This window comes from Salvelinus sp. IW2-2015, unplaced genomic scaffold (genome assembly GCF_002910315.2).
Source record: "Salvelinus sp. IW2-2015 unplaced genomic scaffold, ASM291031v2 Un_scaffold1010, whole genome shotgun sequence".
In the NCBI taxonomy this organism is placed as follows: Eukaryota; Metazoa; Chordata; class Actinopteri; order Salmoniformes; family Salmonidae; genus Salvelinus; species Salvelinus sp. IW2-2015.
The window spans coordinates 96,323-123,305 of NW_019942685.1; the positions used below are offsets into that span (position 1 = coordinate 96,323).

General features: G+C 43.7%; 1 protein-coding gene across 1 annotated transcript in view; it reads right to left on the reverse strand.

The window, feature by feature from the left end:
- The window catches only part of zgc:77375 (haloacid dehalogenase-like hydrolase domain-containing 5), a 26,727-nt gene extending 3,477 nt beyond the window's left edge, over positions 1 to 23,250 (reverse strand). The window contains exons 1-7 of the mRNA XM_024136764.2: positions 22,800 to 23,250; positions 13,332 to 13,535; positions 9,762 to 9,874; positions 7,085 to 7,178; positions 2,264 to 2,297; positions 1,953 to 2,127; positions 1,661 to 1,849 (exon numbers count right to left, since the gene is read on the reverse strand). Coding sequence (XP_023992532.1) covers positions 1,661 to 1,849; positions 1,953 to 2,127; positions 2,264 to 2,297; positions 7,085 to 7,178; positions 9,762 to 9,874; positions 13,332 to 13,535; positions 22,800 to 23,012 — 1,022 coding nt within the window. The 5' untranslated portion in view covers positions 23,013 to 23,250. The remainder of the gene's footprint in view (positions 1 to 1,660; positions 1,850 to 1,952; positions 2,128 to 2,263; positions 2,298 to 7,084; positions 7,179 to 9,761; positions 9,875 to 13,331; positions 13,536 to 22,799) is intronic.
- Positions 23,251 to 26,983: the final 3,733 nt, after the last annotated feature.

The following is a 26,983-nucleotide window of genomic DNA, read 5'->3' on the forward strand; positions in this document are numbered from 1 at the left end:
TCCTCCTTGTCTGTTGTTGGAGAGATTATAGGTTCTGAATACGTGTAGGTTCTAACCTGATAGTGTATAGTGTTCTGATACGTGTAGGTTCTAACCTGATAGTGTATAGTGTTCTGATACGTGTAGGTTCTAAGCTGATAGCGTGGAGTGTTCTGATGGATTTATTACCCGATAGTGTATAGTGTTCTGATGGGGTTATTACTCGATGGTGTATAGTGTTCTGATGGTTGTAGGTTCTAACCTGATAGTGTATAGTGTTCTAATGGGTGTAGGTTCTAACCTGATAGTGTATAGTGTTCTGATGGGGTTATTACCCGATAGTGTATTGTGTTGTGATGGGTGTAGGTCTAACCTGATAGTGTATAGTGTTCTGATGGGTGTAGGTCTAACCTGATAGTGTATAGTGTTCTGATACGTGTAGTTCTAAGCTGATAGCGTGGAGTGTTCTGATGGATTTATACCCGATAGTGTATAGTGGTTCTGATGGGGTTATTACTCGATGGTGTATAGTGTTCTGATGGTTGTAGGTTCTAACCTGATAGTGTATAGTGTTCTGATGGGGTTATTACCCGATAGTGTATTGTGTTGTGATGGGTGTAGGTTCTAACCTGATAGTGTATAGTGTTCTGATGGGTGTAGGTTCTAACCTGATAGCGTATAGTGTTTTGATATGTGTAGGTTCCAAGCCGATATCATATAGTGTGCTGATTTGTTTATTACCCAATAGTGTATAGTGTTCTGAGGGTTGTAGGTTCTAACCTGATAGTGTTCTGATGGGTGTAGGCTCTAACCTGATAGCGTATATGTTTTTATAGGTGTAGGTTCCAAGCCGATATCATATAGTGTGCTGATATGTTTATTACCCAATAGTTGATTGTGTTCTGATGGTTGTAGGTTCTAACCTGATAGTGTATAGTGTTCTGATGGTGTAGGCTCTAACCTGATACTGTATAGTGTTCTGATGGGTGTAGGTTCTAACCTGATAGCGTATAGTGTTCGATGGGTGTAGGTTCCAAGCCGATATCATATAGTGTGCTGATATGTTTATTACCCAATAGTGTATTGTGTTGTGAACCTGTTCGAACCTGATTGTGTATAGTATTCTGATGGTTGTAGTTCTAACCCGATAGTGTATAGTGTTCTGATGGTTGTTTGTTCTAACCCGATAGTGTTCTGATGAGTGTAGCTTCTAACCTCATACTGTATAGTGTTCTGATGGGTTATTACTCGATAGTGTATGTGTTCTGATGGGTGTAGGTTCCAAGGGGCCCGAATTTTAATCATGCTGATATGTTTATTACCCAATAGTGTATTGTGTTCTGATGGTTGTAGGTTCTAACCTGATAGTGTATTGTGTTCTGATGGGGTTATTACTCAATAATGTATTGTGTTCTGATGGTGCTGTTACCCGATACCGTATAGTGTTCTGTTGTGTGTAGGTTCTAACCCGATAGTGTATACTGCTCTGATGGGTGTACCTTATAACCTGATAGTGTATAGTGTTCTGATGGGGCTATTACCCAATAGTGTTTTGTGTTCTGATGGGGGTTATTATCCGATAGTGTTCTGGAGGTTGTAGGTTCTAACCTGATAGTGTATACTGCTCTGATGGGTGTACCATATAACCTGATAGTGTATAGTGTTCTGATGGGGTTATTACCCGATAGCGTAGAGTGTTCTTATAGGTGTCCTCCAGCCTCTCTCTGCAGCCTGCTCCCTGATGAGGTACTCAGCGAAGTGATATGTTAGTTCAGAAGGTTTCCCCATCAGAGCTTCGTACTTCAGCTCCTGACCCGTTATCTTCCTGTAGATGTTCTCCAGACACACAAGGAACATCCCATGGCCAAACCTACGCAACACACACACACACACAATGACAGACAGTGTGACTAAAAGATTTGTCAACCATTGTTCCATGTCACTTAGTGTAATCTTTCTCAGTGACTTGTTACCGTGGAGACTGGGCCTCGGCCATCCACATCAGGTCCATGTTACAGGCCAGCAGCGGCAGGTGGGCGGAGTGACGCATCTCATGGGCGTTACCCAGGCTCCCATTGGTCAGCAACACATCAATGATCAGCTGCAGGTTGGTCTCCCATCGGATTGGCTCGCCGAACAGGATGACCGCTGCGACCAGGAAAAAAGAGAAACAACATAATTAAATCGTGAGTTTATACTTTTCTTATAAATCTGAAAGATTATTCTACATGTAGAACCATTATTTGGAGATAATGTACTATGATATGAACAATATGCTTCTTACCTTGAACTATAGGGAGGTTCACAATAGGTGAAGACTGCAACAAGAGAAGAATAACATTCAGGGCTCCAGAGTACATACACCCTAAAGTGTCCCTAGGACACTGTCACTCTCAATCACCATCTCCTCCCTGACCTTTCACATCGCTGTGCATGTGACCCTGCTCCAGCAGAGGTAACATGGTGATACACCATGGGTAGGGTATCCTCAGTCTCAGGTGGTTGGAATATATTTTGGGCTACTGGACAAAAGTGTCTGCTAAATGTATATAATATACTGAACTACCAGTCCATACAATAATATACAGTAACACAACATGACATACATAGGGAGAACACAGTCATAGCAGAGGTGGACTTTATGGGTTCTTGAGGCAAATTTGTTCTTTGTGAGGGGAGGGACCTATGAACTAAATTACATGACTTAGACTTTTCAATCTCTTGTTATAGAGCCACCATGTGGCCAATTGCCATGGTATTGCGTGAGAGGGTGTGGCCCTAGGACCTTTACCATGTTGTTAAGTTGCACAGTCCTGGGCCTTTCCATCTCATGGAAATTGTTTTTTTCTTCACCAACATGGTAGAAAGAGGAATATAATAATAATAATGACAATAATGAAGTGGAACAAATACAACAGGGTTTCACCAGCTTTGCTGCTTGAACCCCTAAATATACCTGCAAGCAGCGTTACCAGGGTTCACTACGCTGACAGACACAGCAAACCTTTTTGCCACAGCTCGCATTGATGTGCCATCCTGGATGAACTGCACTACCTGAGCCACTTGTGTGGGTTGTAGACTCCGTCTCATGCTACCAACTAGAAGTGAGAGCACGCCAGCATTCAAAAGTGACCCAAAACATTCAGCCAGAAGCATAGGAACTGAGAAGTGGTCTGTGGTCACCACCTGCAGAACCAACTCCTTTATGGGGGTGTCTTTCTAATTGCCTATAATTTCCACCTTTTGTCTATTCCCATTTGCACAACAGCATGTGAAATTTATTGTCAATCAGTGTTGCTTCCTAAGTGACAGTTTGATTTCAAAGAAGTGTGATTGACTTGGAGTTACATTGTGTTGTTTAAGTGTTCCCTTTATTTTTTTGAGCAGTGTATATTATCAATTTTCTGAGAATCACTTAGATCATTAACATGATGATACACTCAGTAGCAATACAAGGACTATAACATCTATAGAAGAGACAGAAATGCTATGGGGGAGGTGTTGCTGTATATATTCAGAACCACCATCCCTGTATGCTTAGAGAACATCTTATGTCAGTTGTTATTGAAGTGTTGTGGTAGCAGGTTCACCTGGCACATCTAACGCCTTTTCTTTTTGGGGTGTTGCTGTAGGCCAGCAGGTGCTAACAGTCAGTATCTAAATAATATGTGTGAAATGTTTGATAGTGTATGTGATGTAAACAGAGAAGTCTACTTTCTTGGGGACCTAATATTGACTGGTTTTCATCAAGAGGAAGCTTCTCATTGTAACAGTTCCTGTAATCTGGTTCAAGTTATTAATAAACCTACCAGGGTGTTTACAAACACTACAGGAACAAGATCCTCCCATGTATTGATCACATTTTACTAATACTGTAGAACTTTGTTCTACAGCTGATATTTTATTTTTAATTAACTTATTAACTAGGCAAGTCAGTTAAGAACAAATTCTTATTTATAATGACGGCCTACCAAAAGGCAAAAGGCCTCCTGCAGGGACTGGGATTAAGATTAAAATAAAGTAAATAAAAATATAGGACAAAACACACATCACGACAAGAGAAACAACACTACATAGAGACCTAGAGACAACAACACCACATGGCAGCAGCACAACATGGTACAAAGATTATTGGGCACAGACAACAGCACAAAGGGCAAGAAGGTAGAGACAGCAATAGATCACGCAAAGCAGTCACAACCATCATCAGTAAGAGTGTCCATGATTGAGTCTTTGAATGAAGAGATTGAGATAAAACTGTCCACTTTGTTGCAGCTCGTTCCAGTCGCTAGCTGCAACGAACTGAAAAGACGAGCGACCCAAGGATGTGTGTGCTTTGGATGCAGTGATCACAATATAGTGGCTATATGCAGGAAAGCCAAAGTTCCAAAAGCTGGGACTAAAATAGTGTATAAGAGATCATACAAAATACTTTTCTGTGACTCTTACGTGGATGATTTTCAAAATATTTGTTGGTCTGATGTGATTTAATAAGGAGCATCCAGATGAATATATGAAATAGTTTCTTCCAATTATTGATAAACATGCACCTGCTAAGAATCTGACTTAGAACTGTTAAGGCTCCATGGATTGATGAGGAATTGAAAAACTGTATGGTTGAAAGAGATGGGGCAAAAGGAGTGGTAAGTCTGGCTGCACATCTGACTGGCTGATTTATTGCAATTTGAGAAATTATGTTACTAAACAAACAAAAAAAGAAGAAACTGTATTATTATGCCAAGATCAAACACTTTGTAGTACTTTTAATTAAATTATGAGCAGAAAGACACATTCAACTCCATTTTTCATCGAATCAGATGGCTTATTCATCACAAAACTATTTGATGTTGCCAATAATTTTAATGATTACTTAATTGGCAAAGTGGGCAAACTTAGGCAGAAAATCCCAACAATGAAGTGAGCCACTGTACTCATGCGTAAAAAAAATAAAAGCATTGCATGTTTGAATTTTGTAAAGTTAGTGTGGGAGAGGTGGGGAAATTATTGTTAACGATCAATAATGACAAACCTCCTGGCATAACAACTTAGATGGAAGCTACTGAGGATGGTAGCTGACTCTATAGCCACTCCTATCTGTCCTATCTCTAATCTGAGCCTAGAGGAAAGTCTTTGTCCTCAGGCCTGGAGGAAAGTCTTTGTCCTCAGGCCTGGAGGGAAGCCAAAGTCATTCCGCTACCCAAGAGTGGTAAAGTGGCCTTTACTGGTTCTAACAGCCGACCTATCAGCTTGCTGCCAGCTCTTAGCAAACTGTTGGAAAAAATGGTGTTTGACCAAATACAAAGCTATMTCTCTGTAAACAAATTAACAACAGACGTTCAGCATGCTTATAGAGAAGGGCACACAACATGTACTGCACTGACACAAATGACTGATGATTGGTTGAAAGAAATTGATAATAAGAAGATTGTGGGAGCTGTACTGTTAGATTTCAGTGCAGCCTTTGATATTATTGACCATAACCTGTTGTTGAAGAAATGTACGCTACCATTCAAAAGTTTGGGGTCACTTAGAAATGTCCCTGTATTTGAAAGAAAAGCAAAATAAAATGTCCATTAAAATAAGAAATACAGTGTAGACATTGTTAATGTTGTAAATGACTATTGTAGCTGGAAACAGCTGATTTTTAATGGAATATCTACATAGGCGTACAGAGGTCCATTATCAGCAACCATCACTCCTGTGTTCCAATGGCACGTTGTGTTAGCTAATCCAAGTTTATCATTTTAAAAGGCTAATTGATCATTAGAAAACCCTTTTGCAATTATGTTAGCACAGCTGAAAACTGTTGTCCTGATTTAAAGAAGRAATAAAACTGGCCTTCTTTAGACTAGTTGAGTATCTGGAGCATCAGCATTTGTCGGTTCGATTATAGGCTCAAAATGTCCAGAAACAAAGTACTTTCTTCTGAAACTCGTCAGTCTATTCTTGTTCTGAGAAATGAAGGCTATTCCATGCGAGAAACTGCCAAGAAACTGAAGATCTCGTACAACGCTTTGTACTACTCCCTTCACAGAACAGCGCAAACTGGCTCTAACCAGAATAGAAAGAGGAGTGGGAGGCACCGGTGTACAACTGAGCAAGAGGACAAGTACAGTCAGAGTTGCAAAGAAAATGCCAGACTGGCCAAAAAGAAGAAGAAAAAGAACACAGACACTGAACAGAGGAAGATTAGAAAAAAGTGTTATGGAAAACAAATCTAAATTTGAGGTGTTCGGATCACAAAGAAGAAAAAATGAAAAGATGCTGGAGGAGTGCCTGACGCCATCTGTCAAGCATGGTGGAGGCAATGTGATGGTCTGGGGGTGCTTTGGTGGTTGACGCCATCTGTCAAGCATGGTGGAGGCAATGTGATGGTCTGGGGGTGCTTTGGTGGTGGTAAAGTGGGAGATTTGTACAGGGTAAAAGGGATCTTGAAGAAGGAAGGCTATCACTCCATTTTGCAATGCCATACCCTGTGGACTGCGCTTAATTGGAGCCAATTTCCTCCTACAACAGGACAATGACCCAAAGCACAGCTCCAAACTATGCAAGAACTATTTAGGGAAGAAGCAGTCAGCTGGTATTCTGTCTATAATGGAGTGGCCAGTACAGTCACCGGATCTCAACCCTATTGAGCTGTTGTGGGAGCAGCTTGACCGTATGGTACGTAAGAAGTGCCCATCAAGCCAATCCAACTTGTGGGAGGTGCTTCAGGAAGCATGGGGGGAAATCTCTTCAGAGTACCTCAACAAATTGACAACTAGAATGCCAAAGGTCTGCAAGGCTGTAATTGTTGCAAATGGAGGATTCTTTGAAGGACACTATTATTATTTCAATTAAAAATCATTATTTATAACCTTGTCAACGTCTTGACTATATTTCCTATTCATTTTGCAACTAATTTCATGTATGTTTTCATGGAAAACAAAGACATTTCTAAGTGACCCCAAACTTTTGAACGGTAGTGTATGTACCCATGTTTTTAAACACAACATCTTCCAGGACTCTAGCTCAAACAATATGGCCACCATGATCCAATGAGGTTACATGGATGGTTTTTCCTGTCCAACAGCACCACCGTGCGTGTGTGCGTGCGTGTTCCTACTGGTAGTTTGGGTCGTCTGTTGTGGTCCACCATATCCAGCAGGGGGAAGTATTCTCTCAACATGTCGATGCTCACCACATTCCGGAAGCCCAGACTGGAGGGACGTTAAGGATCAACATGGTAACATCTATAACACTAAAACATACACTAAGTATACCAAACAGTTAAGAAACAAATGATTATTTACATTGACAGCCTACCCCGGACGACGCTGGGCCAATTGTGCGCCGCCCTATGGGACTCCCACTCACGGCCAGATGTGATACAGCCTGGATTCGAACCAGGGCGCCTCTTGCACTGAGATGCAGTGCCTTAGACCACTGTGCCACTCGGGAGCCCAACATTAGGAACAGCTTCATAATATTTACTGGTACCCCACTCTCTTTTGCCCTCAGAACAGCCTCAATTCGTCGGGGCATGGACTCTACAAGGTATCGAAAGCATTCCACAGGGATGCTGACCCATGTTGACTCCAATGCTTCCCACAGTTGAATCCAATTGGCTGGATGTCCTTTGGGTGGTGGACCATTCTTGATACACATGGGTGTGAAAAACCCAGAAACCTTGCAGTTCTTGACACAAACAGTTCAAAGGCACTTAAATGTTTTATCTTGCCCATTCACCCTCTGAATGGCACAAATACACAATCCATGTCTCAAGGCTTGAAAGTCCTTTTTCCCATCTCCTCCCCTTCATTAACACTGATTGAAGTGGATTTAACAATTGACATCAATAAGGGATCATAGCTTTCACTTGGATTCGCCTGGTCAGTCTATGTCATGGAATACTCTTAATGTTTTGTATACTCAGTGGAATTTCCACAGTTTATACTCTTATCAAAGACCGTTCTGTATTCTCTGTGCTAGAAAAGGTCTGATCATCAGCATGGCTGACGACGCTGTGTTTAGGTTTGCCAGCCACAGGCAGGAGCAGTAGGCCAAACCTTTATCTGGATAACAAGCCCCAGGCTGAAGCAGTAGGCCAAACCTTTATCTGGACGCCAAGCCCCAGGCTGAAGCAGTAGGCCAAACCTTTATCTGGACGACAAGCCCGCAGGCGAGCAGTGGCCAAACCTTTATCTGGACGCCAAGCCAGGCTGAAGCAGTAGGGCCAAACCTTTATCTGGACGACAAAGCCCCAGGCTGAAGCAGTAGGCCAAACCTTTATCTGGACGACAAGCCCCAGGCTGAAGCAGTAGGCCAAACCTTTATCTGGACGACAAGCCCCAGGCTGAAGCAGTAGGCCAACCTTTAATCTGGACGACAAGCCCAGGCTGAGCAGTAGGCCAACCTTTATCTGGACGACAAGGCCCCAGGCTGAAGCAGTAGGCCAAACCTTTATTCTGGACGTACAAGCCCGAGGCTGAAGCAGTAGCCAAACCTTTATCTGGACGACAAGCCCCAGGCTGGAGCAGCAGGCCAAACTTTATCTGGAGACAAGCCCAGGCTGAAGCAGTAGGCCAAACCTTTATCTGGACGCCAAGCCCAGGCTGAAGCAGTAGGCCAAACTTTTATCTGGACGACAAGCCCAGGCTGAAGCAGTAGGCCAAACACTTTATCTGGACGACAAGCCCACGGCTGAAGCAGTAGGCAAACTTTATCTGGACGACAAGCCCCAGGCTGAAGCAGTAGGCCAACCTTTATCTGGACGACAAGCCCAGGCTGAAGCAGTAGGCGCAAACCTTTAATCTGGACGAAAGCCCCAGGCTGAAGCAGTAGGCCAACCTTTATCTGGACGACAAGCCCAGGCTGAAGCAGGGCAAACCTTTATCTGGACGACAAGCCCAGGCTGAGAGCAGGCCAAACCTTTATTGGACGACAAGCCCCAGGCGAGCAGTAGGCAAACTTTATCTTGGACGACAAGCCCCGAGGCTGGAAGCAGTAGGCCAAACCTTTATCTGGACGCAAGCCCCAGGCTGAAGCAGTAGGCCAAACTTTTAATTGGACGACAAGCCCCAGGCTGAAGCAGTAGGCCAAACCTTTATCTGGACGACAAGCCCAGGCTGAAGCAGTAGGGCAAACCTTTATCTGGACGACAAGCCCCCAGGCTGAAGCAGTAGGCCAAACTTTATCTGGTGACAAGCCCAGGCTGAAGCAGTAGGCCAAACCTTTATCTGGACGACAAGCTCCAGCGGCTGAAGCAGTAGGGCAAACCTTTATCTGGACGACAAGCCAGGCTGAAGCAGTAGGCCAAATCTTTTATCTGGACCGACAAGCCCCAGGCTGAACAGTAGGGCCAAACCTTTAATCTGGACGACAAGCCCCAGGCTGAAGCAGTAGGCCAAACCTTTATCTGGACGACAAGCCCCAGGCTGAAGCAGTAGGCCAAACCTTTATCTGGATAACAACATCATCTGCTCTTATCGTCATCGATGCACTATTATTGTATACGCTCTCATTACTGTCCCTGGACCTGCCAGGTGATTACCCAGTAATCACAGAGACCTTGAATATATGGGGAGCAGATGAACCAGGGTTACAAAACACAACCAGCTGTACAGCCATGTGATCTTACTGATTAACATAGAACTACCCCTCTAAGAAAGACTAAAGGCTTTGATTGATGTTTTAAATGTCGATAGTTTTTTAGTAAGCTACTCACACTGGCTGAGTAACTATATACATCTGGTGATAATGGCACAGTGAAACAGCAGAGTTAGAAGTGATTAGACAGATACTTGTTAGCGATATCCAGTACAGGTCCTTGTCCTGACACCAGAACACATTTCTCATGGTACTTCGTGAACATCCTGAGAGGACTGTGAGACAGCATCACCTGGTCCTGGGAGATCTACAAGAGACACAACACAGATAGAAAGTTATCAAACAGAGTGACTGTTGCAGTCTACTGGATTGGCTGCAGCCTGAAACCACCTTCAGTATAAAGTGAGAATGATAATGATTCTAGGTCAGGTGATAGACACTATGAGAACATCCAGACAGTTTTACATGAATGTTGTTTGCACTTCTCAGTTCAGACCTCCAGATGAATTAGCATGCTGTAAGAGACATGAAACATGAGCCTGGCTTATAGGTACTCCCAGGGCCAGGGTTAGGGGTTAGACTTCCAGGTTAAGGTTAGACTCCCAGGGGTTAGGGGTTAGACTTCCAGGTTAAGGTTGGACTCCCAGGGGTTAGGGGTTAGACTTCCAGGTTAAGGTTAGACTCCCAGGGGTTAGGGGTTAGACTTCCAGGTTAAGGTTAGACTCCCAGGGGTTAGGGGTTAGACTTCCAGGTTAAGTTTAGACTCCCAGGGTTAGGGGTTAGACTTCCAGGTTAAGGTTGGACTCCCAGGGTTAGGGGTTAGACTTCCAGGTTAAGGTTGGACTCCCAGGGTTAGGGGTTAGACTTCCAGGTTTAGACTCCCAGGTTTAGACCCCCAGGTTTAGACTCCCAGGGTTAGGGGTTAGACTCCCAGGGTTAGACTCCCAGGGTTAGGGGTTAGACTTCCAGGTTAAGGTTAGACTCCCAGGGTTAGGGGTTAGACTTCCAGGGTTAGGGGTTAGACTCCCAGGGTTAGACTCCCAAGGTTAGGGTTAGACTCCCAGGGTTAGACTCCCATGGTTAGACTCCCAGGGTTAGGGGTTAGACTCCCAGGGTTAGGGGTTAGACTCCCAGGGTTAGACTCCCATGGTTAGACTCCCAGGGTTAGGGGTTAGACTCCCAGGGTTAGGGGTTAGACTCCCAGGTTTAGAGGTTAGACTCCCATGTTTAGACTCCCAGGGTTAGACTCCCAAGGTTAGGGGTTTGGGGTTAGACTCCCAGGGGTTAGGGGTTAGACTCCCAGGGGTTAGGGGTTAGACTTCCAGGTTAAGGTTAGACTCCTATGGGTTAGGGGTTAGACTTCCAGGTTAAGGTTAGACTCCTATGGGTTAGGGGTTAGACTCCCAGGGTTGGGGGGAGAGGAAACACCATAAGGGAATAATAAGAGGACCGTTAGGATCGTCCAACACACAAGAAGGTATAAGGGTTAGTACTCCCAGGGTTTAGGGTTATTAGACTCCCAGGTTAGGTGTAGACTCCGCCAGGAGGGTTAGGGGTTAGGAAATCTCCCAGGAGGTTAGGGGTTAGATCTTCCCAGGGTAGATGTTTTAGGGATCTTAACCCAGGGTTAGATGGTTGACCCCGTCCCAGTTCGACTCCCCAAAGGTAGACTCCACAGGCGTGGCGTGCAGACGACTCGCAGGGTTGGGGTAGAGCTCAGGGTCTAGGGTTGGGTTAGGAGCGCCCAGGTGGTAGCGTTGGTCTAGACCCAGTGTTAAGGTTAAACTCCCAGGGTTAGGGGTTAGACTCCCAAGGGTTAGGGTTAGACTCCAGGGTTAGGGTAGACTTCCAGGGTTACGAGGTTAGACTCCCAGGGGTTAGGGTTAGACTCCCAGGGTTAGTAGGGTTTCAGGGGTTAACCCCAGGGTTAGACTCCCAGGGTTAGACCTCCAGGGTAGGTTAGACTCCCAAGGGTTAAGGGGTTAGACTCCCAGGGTAGGGGTTAAGACTCCCAGGGTTTAGGGATAGATCTCTAGGGTTAACTCCCAGGGTTTAGATTCCCAGGTTAGGGTTAGACTCCCAAGGTGACTCCAAGGTTAGGGGTTAGATTCCCAGGGTTAGGACTCCCGAGTGGTAGGGGTTAGACTCCCAGGGTTAGACTCCAGGGTTAGGCGTTTAGACTCCCAGGGTTTAGAAGGGTTAACTCCAGGAGACTTCAGGTAGCTCCCAGGTTAGGTGGTTAGACTCCCAAGGTTAGACTCCCAGGTTAGGGTTTAGACATCAGGGTTAGACTCCCAGGTTAGACTCCCAGGGTTAACTCCAGGTCTGGGATTAGACTCCCAGGGTTAAGGTTAAACCCAGGGTTAAGTTAAACTCCCAGGGTTTGGGGTTTTAGGCGTGTAGACTCCCAGGGTTAGGGTTAGACTCCCAGGGTTAGGGGTTAGACTCCCAGGTTTACGGTAGCTCCCAGGGTTAGGGTTAACTCCCAGGGCTCACCGTACGGGGGTTAAGAGCTTAAGACCTCCCAGGGTTAGGGTTTAGACTCCAAGGTGGGTAGACTGCCCAGGGTTACGGGGTTAGACTCCCAAGGTTAGGGGTTAGACTCCCAGGGTTACTCCAGGGTTAGGGGCTAGACTCCCAGTGTTAGAGGTTAATCTCCCAGGGTTAGGGGTTAAACTCCCAGGGTTAGACTCCCAGGGTTAGGGTTAGACTCCAGGGTTAGACTCCCAGGGTTAGGTGTTAAAGTCCCGGGTTTATGGTTAAACTGCAAGGGGTTGAGGTTGGACTCCCAGGGTTTGAGGTTAAATCCCAGGTTTGAGGTGGACTCCCAGGGTTTGAGTTTGGACTCCCAGGGTTTGAGGTTGGACTCCCACGTTTTGAGGTTAGATTCAGGGTTAGGGTTAGACTCCCAGGGTAGATTCCCAGGGTTAGGGGGTTAGACTCCCGGGTTAGATTCCCAGGGTTTAGGGGTTAGACTCCAGGGTTAGGGTTAGACTCCAGGGTTAGACTCCCAGGGTTAGAGGTTAGACTCCCAGGGTTAGACTCCCAGGGTTAGAGGTTAGACTCCAGGTTAGACTCCCAGGGTTAGGGGTTAGACCCCAGGGTTAGACTCCCAGGTTAGGGGTTAGACTCCAGGGTTAGACTCCCAGGGTTAGGGGTAGACTCCCAAGGGTGATGTTGGACTCCCAAGGTTAGGGTTAAAGGTTAGGGTTAGGGGTCAGCAGTTAGGGTTAGACTCACATGACAAGGGGTCAGACGTTAGGGTTAGAGGTCAGAGGTTAGGTTTAGGGGTTAGGATTAGGGTTGGTAGTTAGGGTTAGTAGTCAGAGGTTAAGGTTAGGGGTCAGAGGTTAGGGTTGGACTCCCAGGGTTAGTAGTCAGAGGTTAGGGTTAGGGTTGGTCTCACAGGTTTAGTAGTCAGAGGTTAGGATTAGGGTTGAACTCCACGAGTTAGTAGTCAGAGGTTAAGGTTAAGGGTCAGAGGCTAGGTGTGGACTCCCAGGGTTAGTAGTCAGAGGTTAGGGTTGTACTCACAGGTTTAGTAGTCAGAGGTTAGGGTTGGACTCACAGGTTTAGTAGTCAGAGTTTAGGGTTAGGGGTCAGAGGTTAAGGTTAGGGTTGGACTCCCAGGGATAGGGTTACGGGTCAGAGGTTAGTGTTAGGGTTGGACTCCCAGCGTTAGGGGTCAGAGGTTAACGTTAGGGTTGGACTCACAGGCACTCCCAGGGTTAGGGGTCAGAGGTTAAGGTTAGGGTTGGACTCACAGGCACTCCCAGTATTTGAGACAGTTGATCAGCCTTCTTCTGACGGAGACAGTTTCCAGCGTTGGTGACGAACACCACAGGAACCAAGAACTGTCCTCTGGAGTCCACCAACTTCTGGAAGGCCTTCTTAGCGGCTGGAATAGGAGTCTTCCCCCGGACCAGCACCCCATCGATGTCAAACAGCAGACCGAACCCTGGCTGGATCTAGAGCACAGGAGGATCAGAGACAATTCTGACAAAGGCATTGGACAAACCATATGACAAATACTGTACAACCATTCTTTCCATTTCAGTTGTGTTTTTTTAGTTTGGATTAATTTAGTTTTTACATTTCAGGTGTTGTCACACAGAAACCATCCATGCGTGGCATCACAGCAAAACCTCAAGATCTGGTCCTGATCTGCTCAACCAAAAGCAAACAGACCCAGACAGACCCAGACAGACCCACCCAAACCTGCACTGCAAAGAATAATAGAGGATTCTCTGAGCATAATACTAAACAATGTTTTACAGCTTTATTAACCAGCATCATCCCAGCTTTATAAACTAGCATCATCCCAGTTTAATAAACCAGAATCATCCCAGCTTTATGAACCAGCATCATCCCAGCTTTATGAACCAGCATCATCCCAGCTTTATAAACCAGCATCATCCCAATTCCCACATTAGCCACGAACCCCCGGTGGCTTTGTGTCTGTCAGTGTTTTGATAAGAATGCTTTCCCCTCTATCTCACTCTGTTTCACTTGAGGATTATTAAGAACTAACATCCGTCCTCTTTCCCAGGGGAGCACTTGTCTCTCAGTTAAGATCACACACACACACACACACACACACACACACACACACACACACACACACACACACACACACACACACACAACACACACACACACACACCGTCATTTCCACCCCTGACCAACATCAGCCACCCTGACTCAACAATGTTTATCATAATTAGATTATGGATAAGGCTCAAATTCCTCAAAATATAGAAATGATATAAAAGCCAGAATGATCAAGCAATAAACACAACATTAATAATTGTCCAAGTAAGAATTATGTGTTTCTGCTCTGAGAACAGTGTGTCCAAGACAGAGCAGAGCACGATTAGTGGATGGTGGTAGCAGGTAGGAGGAAGGAAGCAGGCAGGGGCAAAGGGGCCGCGTAGGAAAAGAGGAGAAGGAGGCAGGAGGCAACCACTACATATCTAAAGCATACCTCACCACACCACTACATATCCACAGGTACCTCACGCACCACCACTACATATCCACAGTATATCACCACACCACTACATATCCACAGTACATCACCACACCACTAATATCCACAGTACATCACCACACCACTACATATCACAGTACACACCACACTCACTACATATCTACAGTACATCACCACCACATATCTACAGTACATCACCAACCAATATCTACAGTACATCACACACCACTACATATCTAACAGTACCCTCACCACTACATATCTACAGTACCTCACCACTACATATCTACAGTACATCACCACACCACTACATATCTACAGTACATCACCACAACCACTACTATATCTACAGTACATCACCACACCACTACATACTCTACAGTACATCACCACACCACTACAATATCCACAGTACATCACCAACCACTACATATCTACAGTACCACACCACACCATACATATCCACAGTACTCACCAACCACTACATATCTACAGTACATCACCACAAACTACATATCTACAGTACATTCACCACACCATTACATATCTAACAGTACATCCACACACCACTACACCTTCCGACTTCCGGCGCCGAAAAGAGATGGCCGCCTCGCTTCGCGTTCTTGGAAAAATGCCAGTATTTTGTTTTTTTATGTGTTATTTCTTACATCGGTACCCCAGGTATCTTAGGTTTCATTAACATACAGTCGGGAGGAACTACTGAATATACGATTAACGTCAACTCACATCGTTCCTAACCAGGAATATGACTTTCCCGAAACGGATCCAGTGTTTTGCTTCCACCCAATACAATGGATCTGAATCCAGCCGGCGACCCTGTGCGACGCCGTAAAAGGGGCAAACGAGGCGGTCTCGTGGTCAGGCTTCGGAGACGGGCACATCGCGCTCCACTCCCTAGCATACTACTCGCCAATGTCCAGTCTCTTGACAATAAGGTTGATGAAATCCGAGCACGGGTAGCATTCCAGAAGAGACATCGAGGGATTGCAACGTGCTCTGCTTCACGGAAACATGGCTAACTCAAGAGACGCTAACGGAGTCGGTGCAGCCAGCTGGTTTCTTTCATGCATCGCGCCGACAGAACCAAACATCTTTCTGGTAAGAAGAGGGCGGGGGGGTAGCGCTTATGATATACGAGACGTGGTGGTGATCATCATAAAACACACAGGAACTAGTCATTCTGTTCCCTGATCTAGAACTCCTCACAATCAAATGTCGACCGCATTATCTACCAAGGGAATTCTCTTCAATCTAATCACAGCCGTAATATCCCCCCAAGCAGAAACATCGATGGCCCTGAACGAACTATCTGACCGTTTGTAAACTGGAACCACAACACCCTGAGGCCTGCATTCATCGTAGCTGGGGAATTTTAACAAGGCTAATCTAAAAACAAAACTCCCTAAATTCTATCAGCATATCGATTGTGCTATCAGGGCTGGAAAAACCTAGATCATTGTTTATACATCTAATTTCCGCGACGCATAATATGGCCTCCCCCGCCCCCCTTTCGGAAAAGCTGACCACGAGATTCTCATTTTGTTGATTCAGCAGCCAAACAAACAGAAATACAAACACACGAAGCTCCCGCGCTCAGGTCTGTTCACGCTGGTCCGACCAATCGTGCTCCGAACGCTTCAAGACTGCTTCGATCACGCGGATTGGAATATGTTCCGCATTGCGTCCAACAACAATATTGACGAATATGCTGATTCGGTGAGCGAGTTCATTAGGAAGTGCATTGACGATGTGCTGGTACCACAGCAATCGACATTAAAACATTCCACCAAACTAGCCGTGGATTGACGGCAGCATTCGCGTGAAACTGAAAGCGCGAACCACTGCTTTTAACGCCCATGGGGATCACAGTGGCGCCTGCAGTAGACATGACGCCGAGAGAGAACATTACAAACATGGTCAGCCCTACTTGGTCTCATCTTCCGCAAGGCATATCAAAAACTAATGCCTCTGTTCGACGAACTCACTAACCATGTTCGCGTTGTAATGAATGTCTAAGTGTTGGAGTGTGCACTGGCTATCCATAAATAAAAGAAAAATGGTTGGCGTCTGGTTTTGTTTTTAATTTAAAGGGATTTTAGTTATTTATACTTAAGCTTTTGAAATCGTAGTTGTACTTTTGAGTATTTTACATTTATTTTGATAGCTTAAGAATATTTAGAACCCAAATACTTTAACACTTTTACTAGAAGTAGTATTATTGCTGGTGACTTTTACTTGAGTCATTAAATCTTAAGTAACTTTTACTTTTTTAACTAAGTATGACATTGGGCTACTTATTCCACTACTGAGTATAACATAGTAGTGGATTTTTATATATTTGGTTATTTATTATAATAATTTGGTGTCTATTGGTAATGATACATTGTATTAACATAAACAGCATAGTCTATTAGATGATATAGTTGTTTCATCTTCTCATCGTTCTGTTTATTTTAACAAATTTAGCTGGGAGTAGCCTAAGGAGTGGCAGGTTAGCGTAGTGGTTAGAGCGTATACAGAAGGTCTGAGGGTTTCTGGTAGAAAATGAGAGGAACCAATTCACTGTGCCCTGGAGGTTATTACATACAGTACTCTGGGGGCACTTTCAGCAGCCTTCCTGGGTGGTAACTGAGTGTGTACTTGAATTCCAACTCCAGGAGGAAGCAGAGATCGCAAAAGTAGAAGCTACCTTATGCTGATATCACTTGTAAGTTTGAGTCCTTGTGGATTGTATAACAGGGGTTGGAATGGTGTAACAAAGGGTTCATTGGTGAAGAAAAAGGGTTTACCGGTTAAATCACAAGGTCAGAAAATGAGACCAACCTTCTCCAGGGGCACTGTAGTGGTACTGGCAACAAATGTGTCGGTTGTCAAATTGTGTGCATGTGTGTAGTTTCTGTAGACATAATCCTAACATGGGATTTAAGACAAAAACAAAAAGGTGTGGTTATGACCGAACATACACGGATCCAGAAACAATTTTCGATTATAATCTTGGGGAAAGTTACCCGTCTTATAAGTCCTGTTGGACAGGTGTGTTCTTATGTTACTGTGGTGAATTGATAAATGTGAAGTGTCGCACACATCAAGAAGGTACAGAATAATACAGGCTAAGTCCCAGTACAGAGACAAAATCGAGTCGCAATTCACAGCTCAGACAAAAGGGTATGTGGCAGGGTCTACAGTCAATCACGGATTACAAAAAGAAAACCAGCCCCGTCGCGGACCAGGATGTCTTGCTCCCGAGACAGGCTAAACAACTTTTTGCCCGCATTGAGGACAATACAGTGCCACTGACACGGCCCCCTACCAAAACCTGCGGGCTCTCTTCACTGCAGCCGAGGTGAGTAAAACATTTAAACGTGTTAACCCTCGCAAGGCTGCAGGCCCAGACGGCATTCCCAGCCGCGTCCTCAGAGCATGCGCAGACCAGCTGGCTGGGTGTGTTTAACGGACATATTCAATCAATCCTTATCCCAGTCTGCTGTTACCACATGCTTCAAGAGGGCCACCATTGTTCCTGTTCCCAAGAAAGCTAAGTAACTGAGCTTTAAAACGACTACCGCCCCGTAGCACTCACTTCCGTCATCATGAAGTGCTTTGAGGAGCTAGTCAGGACCATATCACCTCCACCCTACGCGAACACCCTAGACCCACTCCAATTTGCTTACCGACCAATAGGTCCACAGATGACGCAATCGCAACCACACTGCCACACTGCCCTAACCCATCTGGACAAGAGGAATACCCATGTGAGAATGCTGTTCATCGGATTACAGCTCAGCAATTTACACCATAGTACCCTCCCAAACTCGTCATCAAGCTCGAGACCCTGGTGTCTCGACCCGCCCTGTGCAACTGGGTCCTGGACTTCCTGACGGGCCGCCCCCAGGTGCGTGAGGGTAGTAACAACATCTCCACCCCGCTGATCCTCAACACTGGGGGCCCCACAAGGGTGCGTTCTGAGCCCTCTCCTGTACTCCCTGTTCACCCCGACTGCGTGCCATGCACGCCTCCAACTCAATCATCAAGTTTGCGGATGACACTACAGTGGTAGGCTTGATTACCAACAACGACGAGACGGCCCTACAGGGAGGAGGTGAGGGCCCTCGGAGTTGTGGTGTCAGGAAAATAAACCTCACACTCAACGTCAACAAAACAAAGGAGATGATTGTGGACTTCAGGAAACAGCAGAGGGAGCACCCCCCTATCCACATCGACGGGTCAGTAGTGGAGAAGGTGGAAAGTTTTAAGTTCCTCGGTGTACACATTCACGGACAAACTGAATTGGTCCACCCACACAGACAGCGTGTGAAGAAGGCGCAAGCCAGCGCCTCTTCAAACCTCAGGAGGCTGAAGAAAATTCGGCTTTGTCACCAAAAGGACTCACAAACTTCTACAGATGCACAATCGAGAGCACTCCTGTCGGGCTGTATCACCGCCTGGTACGGCAACTGCTCCGCCACACAACCGCTAAAGCTCTCCAGAAGGGTAGTGAGGTCTGCAGAACGCATCACCGGGGGCAAACTACCTGCCCTCCCAGACACCTACACCACCCGATGTCACAGGAAGGCCATAAAGATCATCAAGGACAACAACCACCCAAGCCACTGCCTGTTCACCCCGCTATCATCCAGAAGGCGAGGTCAGTACAGTGTGCATCAAAGCAGGGACCGAGAGACTGAAAAACAGCTTCTATCTCAAGGCCATCAGACTGTTTAAACAGCCACCACTAACATTTAGCGGCCGCTGCCAACATACTGACTCAACTCCAGCCACTTTAAAAATGGGAATTGATGGAAATTATGTAAAAATGTACCACTAGCCACTTTAAACAATGCCACTTAATATAATGTTTACATACCCTACATTACCCATCTCATATGTATATACTGTACTCTATATCATCTACTGCATCTTGCCATCTTTATGTAATACATGTACCTAGCACCACTTTAAACTATGCCACTTTATGTTTCATACCCTACAGTACTCATCCTCATATTGTATATACCGTACTCTATACCATCTACTGCATCTTGCCATTGCCGTTCTGTACCACCACTCATTCATATATCTTTATGTACATATTCTTCATCCCTTTACACTTGTGTGTGTGTATAAGGTAGTAGTTGTGGAATTGTTAGGTTAGATTTACTTGTTGGTTATTACTGCATTGTCGGAACTAGAAGCACAAGCATTTCGCTACACTCGCAATTAACATCTGCTAACCATGTGTATGTGACTAATAAAATTTGATTTGATTTGATTTGATTTGACATATCCACAGTACATCCACCCCATACATATCTACAGTACATCACACACCCACTACATATCCACAGTACCTCACCATACACTACATATCTACATCACCACACACTAATATCTACAGTACATCACCACACTACATTCTACAGTACCTCACCACCACTACATATCTACAGTACCTCACCACACCACTACATATCTACAGTCATCACCACACCACACTACATATCTACAGTACAGTCACACACCACTACATGTCCACAGTACATCACCACACAACTACATATCTACAGTAAATCACCACACACTACATATCCACATCACCACACCACTACATATCTACAGTACATCACCACACCACTACAATCACATCACCACACACTACATATCTACAGTACATCCCACCACTAATATCTACATCACCACACCACTACATACTACAGTACACCACTACTACAGTACCTCACCACCCACTACATATCTACAGTATACCCACACCACTACATATCTACAGTACCTCACACTACATATCTACAGTACATCACCACTACATATCTACATCACCACACCACTACATATCTACAGTACATCACCACACCACTACAATCTACAGTACCACACCACACCACTACATATCTACAGTACCTCACCACACCACTACATATCTACATCACCACCCACTACATATCTACAGTACCTCACCACCCATACATATCTACAGTACCTCACCACACCACTACATATCTACATCACCACACCACTACATATCTACAGTACATCACCACACCACTACATATCTACAGTACCTCACCACACCACTACATATCTACATCACCACACACTACATATCCACAGAACCTCACCACCCACTACATAACATGTGTGAAATGCTTGATAATGTATGTGATATCAACAGAGATTATATTTTTCGGGTGATTTAAATTTGACTGGCTTTCATCAAGCTGCCCACTTGAGTAAAAGCAGTATCCAGATCCATCGGATGGGGTGATCACAACATAGCAGCCATATCTAGGCAAGCCAACGTTCCAAGGCGGGGCCTAATACACACTGTGTATTAGAGGTCATACATTACGTTTTGTAGTGATTGGTCCATGATGTGTAATGAGGAGCAAACAGACTCTGCACTTGACACATTTATGAAATAGCTTATTTCAGTTACTAATAAGCATGTACCCATTAAGAAATGACTGTAAAAACTGTTAAATCCCTGTGGATTGATGAGGAATTGAAAAATTGTATGGTTGAGTGGGATGACGCAAAAGGAATGGCAAATAAGTCTAGCTGCACAACCGATTGGTAAACGTACGGAAAATTGAGAAATCATGTGACTAAACTGAATAAAAGAAGAGAAACTACACTATGAAACAAAGATAAATTACATAAAGAATGATAGTAAAGAAGTTTGGAGCACCTTAAATTACATTTTGGGAAAAAAGGCAAACTCAGCTCCATCATTCATTGAATCAGATGGCTCATTCATCACAAAACCCACTGATATTGCCAACTAATTTAATGACTTTTTGTTAGTGGAATTAAATAATTCCTCTAATGTACTCATTAATTAAATTCAATCTGTCTATTTATAAGAATTTGTAAGATACTTATTAACATAAAATAGACAGGATACAGTCTTATTAAAATTAGATAATAGTATTTATTCTCGGAGCACGCTACCATTTGASCATAACCAACAGTTTAMATACAAGATATGACGTCATAGGTTACAGAATAAATCTCCTCGTCCTGGCCTATATAAAATAGGTTCAAAAGTTCATTCCAACTTCCCAGCGCACACACATGACACACAATATAATCTATCCTCCTGAAGGCTCACTATTTTTTTTTACCACTTCAGCAGACAACTCAAGATAATGGAAGACCTAAAAAGTTACCCACACTTTATCTAAACATCTCAGGGCTAAGTTGGGTCAGTTCAACCATAGTTTAACGACCGTTTCTGCTTATTTTACAACCCACAACACAAATCTCTTTAAACCAGGCGTGCAGAGTTCAATTAGTTATAGTTTTATCTAAAGCTAGAAATTGTTTMAATTATTTATTAACAAAATTCCTAACACTTTTCATTGGCAAGATTAGCAAATTTAGGCATAACATGCCAGCAACAAATACTGATACTACACATCCAAGTATATCTGACCAAATTATGAAAGACAAGCGTTGTAATTTTGAATTCCTAGTGAGTGTGGAAGAAGTGAAAAAAAGTATTGTTGTTTATCAACAATGACAAGCCACCGGGGTCTGACAACTTGGATGGAAAATGACTGAGGATTATAGCAGATGATATTGTCACTTCTATTTGCCATATTTTCAATTTAAGCCTACTAGAGAGCGTGTGCCCCCAGGCTTGGAGGGAAGCAAAAATATATGCATATTCTAGCATCTGGGCCTGAGAAATAGGCCGTTTACTTTGGGAACGTTATTTTTCCAAACATAAAAATACTGCCCCCTAGCTTCAAGAGTTAACCAACAATGCGGTTCAAGAAATAGAGTTAAGAAAATATATACTAAATAAACTAAAGTCTAAAAAATGTAATGATAAGTAACACAATAAAATAACAATAACGAGTCTGTATACAGGGGTACCGGTACAAAGTCAATGTGCAGGCGTGCAGGTTAGTCGACGTAATTTGTAGGTAGGGGTGAAGTCAAGTCAATGTAAATATTCAAGCTATTCATAAACAGTTAATGCATGGAGAATACTGTTTTTTTCCCCTCAGTCTTGCTGGCTGCTGCAAACGCTTAGTTATTGTAACCTACAGACCAGAGATCTATTCAGAGGCCAGTTGAATTAAACACTTCGAAACCCCTAAACGTTCTGGTATCATTACACCGCTATAACGTTATTATATCGATACATTGTATCAACCAAGTACTGCATAATGATGAGACTGTAGCGTAACAGCACTACCTTGTTATTTAACCTCGAGGCGCCGCACATCCCACACCTTGTCAGTAGAGTTGCCCGGTCCCCGGGCTGGCTGAGCAGGGTGTTCGCAGCCCGGTGTAGGACATTCAGTGCCTTCATGATTCTGCTGCTCTGCTGTCCGGTTCTCTCCGCTGCCTCCTGTTTCTCTAATTTAGTTAAATCTTGTTCGAACCCTTCATATATCGCTGAAGGCATGATGTGACGACACAGAGAAGGTGTTCCTACAAACACAGGCGGGGGAGCTGTTTTGTTTAGTAGTGGAACGTCAAAGTGATCTTTAGCGGACGCGGGATTACAAGGTCGCCAGGATTCACACGCTGCGCCAATAGACTGGATTCGACGGATTCAAAAACACATTCATGCGTTTTGTACTACACTATTTTAGATCAATCAAACACATTTGAAAATGTATGAGAGAGCTAAACAGCTCATCTGAGGACAGTGAGGCGCGTTATGCCTGTCATCTGTCAGTTTACTTCTGGAGGACTCCAAAATGCCGCTGGTCCTGAATGGAGAAAAATGTGCTTCATAGGAACAACCGTACAGGAATGCAATTGGCCTATCTGGCTACATTATTATTAGGCTACAGAGTTATTAAAGTTCCAGACACACAAACGCAGTATTTATCAATGATTTTAATTTATACAATTTCAATCAAGACATATAACTGTTAATGACTGATTTCAAGTGATCTATAAACCCAAAAGGTGTCTGGTAACTGAGGATGCGGTTTTAGTTCCCCTTAAACCAGCCCTGATGACATGAGACTGGCATTTGAAGACTTTGATATCAAGAATGTAAGCCATTTATGTGTCTTGACATTGTCAATACACCTAACAAGAGGATGCAAAGTCCCCCAGACATACTGGAACACAGGGCTAGAACATGGTTATTCTTCCTCACTAACCACTAGATTAGAACAGGGTTATTCTTCCTCACTAACCACTAGATTAGAACAGGGTTATTCTTCCTCACTAGCCACTAGATATAGAACAGGGTTATTCTTCCTCACTAACCACTAGATTAGAACAGGGTTATTCTTCCTCACTAACCACTAGATTAGAACAGGGTTATTCTTCCTAACTAGCCACTAGATTAGAACAGGGTTATTCTTCCTAACTAGCCACTAGATTAGAACAGGGTTATTCTTCCTAACTAGCCTCTAGATTAGTACAGGGTTATTCTTCCTAACTAGCCACTAGATAAGAACAGGGTTATTCTTCATCACTAAAAACTAGATTAGATTGAGTCTTGATGGGGAGAGTGTGACTAAGATTCCTGAACCTCTCGGTCCCACTGTCACATGAACCAGCCTGCCTCCAATTTACTGTTAATAAGATACACACACACCAAACACACACACAGGTCAGTAGAGGAGGATGGGAGGGAGGCGTGTGGGTCTAAAGCAGAAACATGGAGCTGTTCATTAATGGGACTGCAAGAGTCAATGCTACCCAGGGTAGAACAGATTGATGGACAATTTTTATTCAGAAGAAAACTAGAGCATTTAACGACAGTATACCACTATGGAGTCTATTGTAGAAAGTTTACATTTATTTACATCATGATGTAACTCGATGTGATTCTGTACATGAAACAGAGATTTGCATCATACCCATAGTATATTGTCTGATATACCAAGACTTTCAGCCAATCAGCATCCAGGAGCCAAATTACCTGGTTTATAATACTAGATATGTACAGTGCCTTCAGAAAGTATTCATACCCCTTGACTTATTCCAAATTGTGTTGTTAAAGCCTGAATTCAAAAACGTATTAAATCGATTTATACACACAATACCCCATAATGACAAAGTGAAAACCAGTTTTTGGAAATTTTTGTAAATGTATTTAAAATGAAATACAGGCATATCTAATTTACGTAAGGATCACACCCCTGAGTCAATACTTTGTAGAAGCACCGTTACAGCTGTGAGTCTTTCTGGGTAAGTCTCTAAGAGCTTTCCAAACCTGGACTGTGCAACATTTTCCCATTATTCTTTTCAAAAGTCTTCAAGCTCTGTCAAATTGGTTGTTGATCATTGCTAGACAACCATTTTCCGCTCTTGCCATAGATTTTCAGGAGATTTAAGTCAAAACTCTGCCACTCAGGAACATTCACAGTTCCTGAAGCAACTCCAGTGTATATTTGGCCTTGTGTTTTAGGTTATTGTCCTGCTGAAAGTTGAATTCCTCTCCCAGTGTCTGGTGGAAAGCAGACTGAACCAGGTTGCCTGTGCTTAGCTTCTTTTTTATGCTGAAAAACTCCCCAGTCCTTAACGATTACAAGCATACCCCTATAACATGAGGAAGCAACCACTATGCTTGAAAATATGTAGAGTGGTATTCAGTGATGTGTTGTGTTGGATTTTCCCCAAAAATAACACTTTGTATTCAGGACAAAAAAAAATGAATTGCTTTTCCTCATTTTTCAGTATTACTTTAGTGCCTTGTTGCAAACAGGATCCATGTTTTGGAATATTTTTTATTCTGTACAGGCCTCCTTCTTTTCACTCGGTTATTTAGGTTAGCTACAATGTTGTTGATCCATCCTCAGTTTTCTATAACAGCCATTAAAGTCAACATTGGTCTCATGGTGAAATCTCTGAGCCTTCCTCTGGCAACTGAGTTTTAAGAAGGATGCCTGTATCTCTGTAGTGACTGTGTGTATTGACACACCATCCAAAGTGTAATTAATAACTTCACCATGCTCAAAGGGATATTCAATGTCTTTTTATTTTAACCCATCTACCAATCGGTGCCCTTCTTTGCGAGAAAACCTCCCTGGTCTTTGTGGTTGAATCTGTGTTTGAAAATCATTGCTTGACTGAGGGACCAGATAATTGTATACAGTGGGGCAAAAAAGTATTTAGTCAGCCACCAATTGTGCAGGTTCTGATAACAAGTTCAAACAGGTGCCATTAATACAGGTAATGAGTGGAGGACAGAGGATCCTCTTAAAGAAGAAGTTACAGGTCTGTGAGAGCCAGAAATCTTGCTTGTTTGTAGGACCAAATACTTATTTTCCACCATAATTTGCAAATAAATTCATAAAAAATCCTACAATGTGATTTTCTGGAGAAAAAAAAATCTAATTTTGTCTGTCATAGTTGAAGTGTACCTATGATGAAAATTACAGGCCTCTCTCATCTTTTTAAGTGGGAGAACTTGCACAATTGGTGGCTGACTAAATACTTTTTTGCCCCACTGTGTGTGTTGGGTACAGAGATGAGGTAGTCATTAAAAAATCATTTTGAACACAATTATTGCACACAGGGTGAGTCCTCTCTACCGCACCTGCTGTCTCGACCTCTGAATGCTCGGCTATGAAAAGCCAACTGACATTTACTCCTGAGGTACTGACCTGTTGCACCCTCTACAACCACTGTGATTATTGTTTGACCCTGCTGATCATCTATGAAAATTTGAACATCTTGAAGAACAATTTGGCCTTAATGGCCATGTACTCCTATAATCTCCACCCGACACAGCCAGAAGAGGACTGGCCACCCTTCAGAGCCTGGTTCCTCTCTAGGTTTCTTCCTAGGTTCCCGCCTTTCTAGGGAGTTTTTCCTACATCTGCATTGCTTGCTCTTTGGGGTTTTAGGCTGGGTTTCTGTATAAGTGCTTTGTGACAACTACTGATTGATTGTAATAATAGCAGTAGTAATAGTAGTAGTAGCGGTGGTAGTAGTAGTAGTATTATTATTAGCAGTAGTAGTAGTGGTAGTAGTATTATTAGTAGTAGTGGTAGTAGTATTATTATTAGCAGTAGTAGTAGTGGTAGTAGTATTATTAGTAGTAGTATTATTAGCAGTAGTATTAGTGGTAGTAGTATTATTAGCGGTAGTAGTAGTATTATCAGCAGTAGTATTAGTGGTAGTAGTATTATTAGCAGTAGTAGTAGTGGAGATAGTGGTAGTAGCAGCAGTAGTAGTTGTATTAATGGTCGTAGTAGTAGTAGTAGTAGATGGTGGTAGTAGTAGATGGTGGTAGTAGTAGTAGTAGATGGTGGTAGTAGTAGATGGTGGTAGTAGTAGTAGTAGTAGATGGTGGTAGTAGTTGTAGTCGTAGTATTAGTAGAAGTAGTAGTAGCGTTACAGCCTGCATTTAAAATTGATTAAATTGAGATTTTGTGTCCCTGATCAATACCCCATAATGTCAAA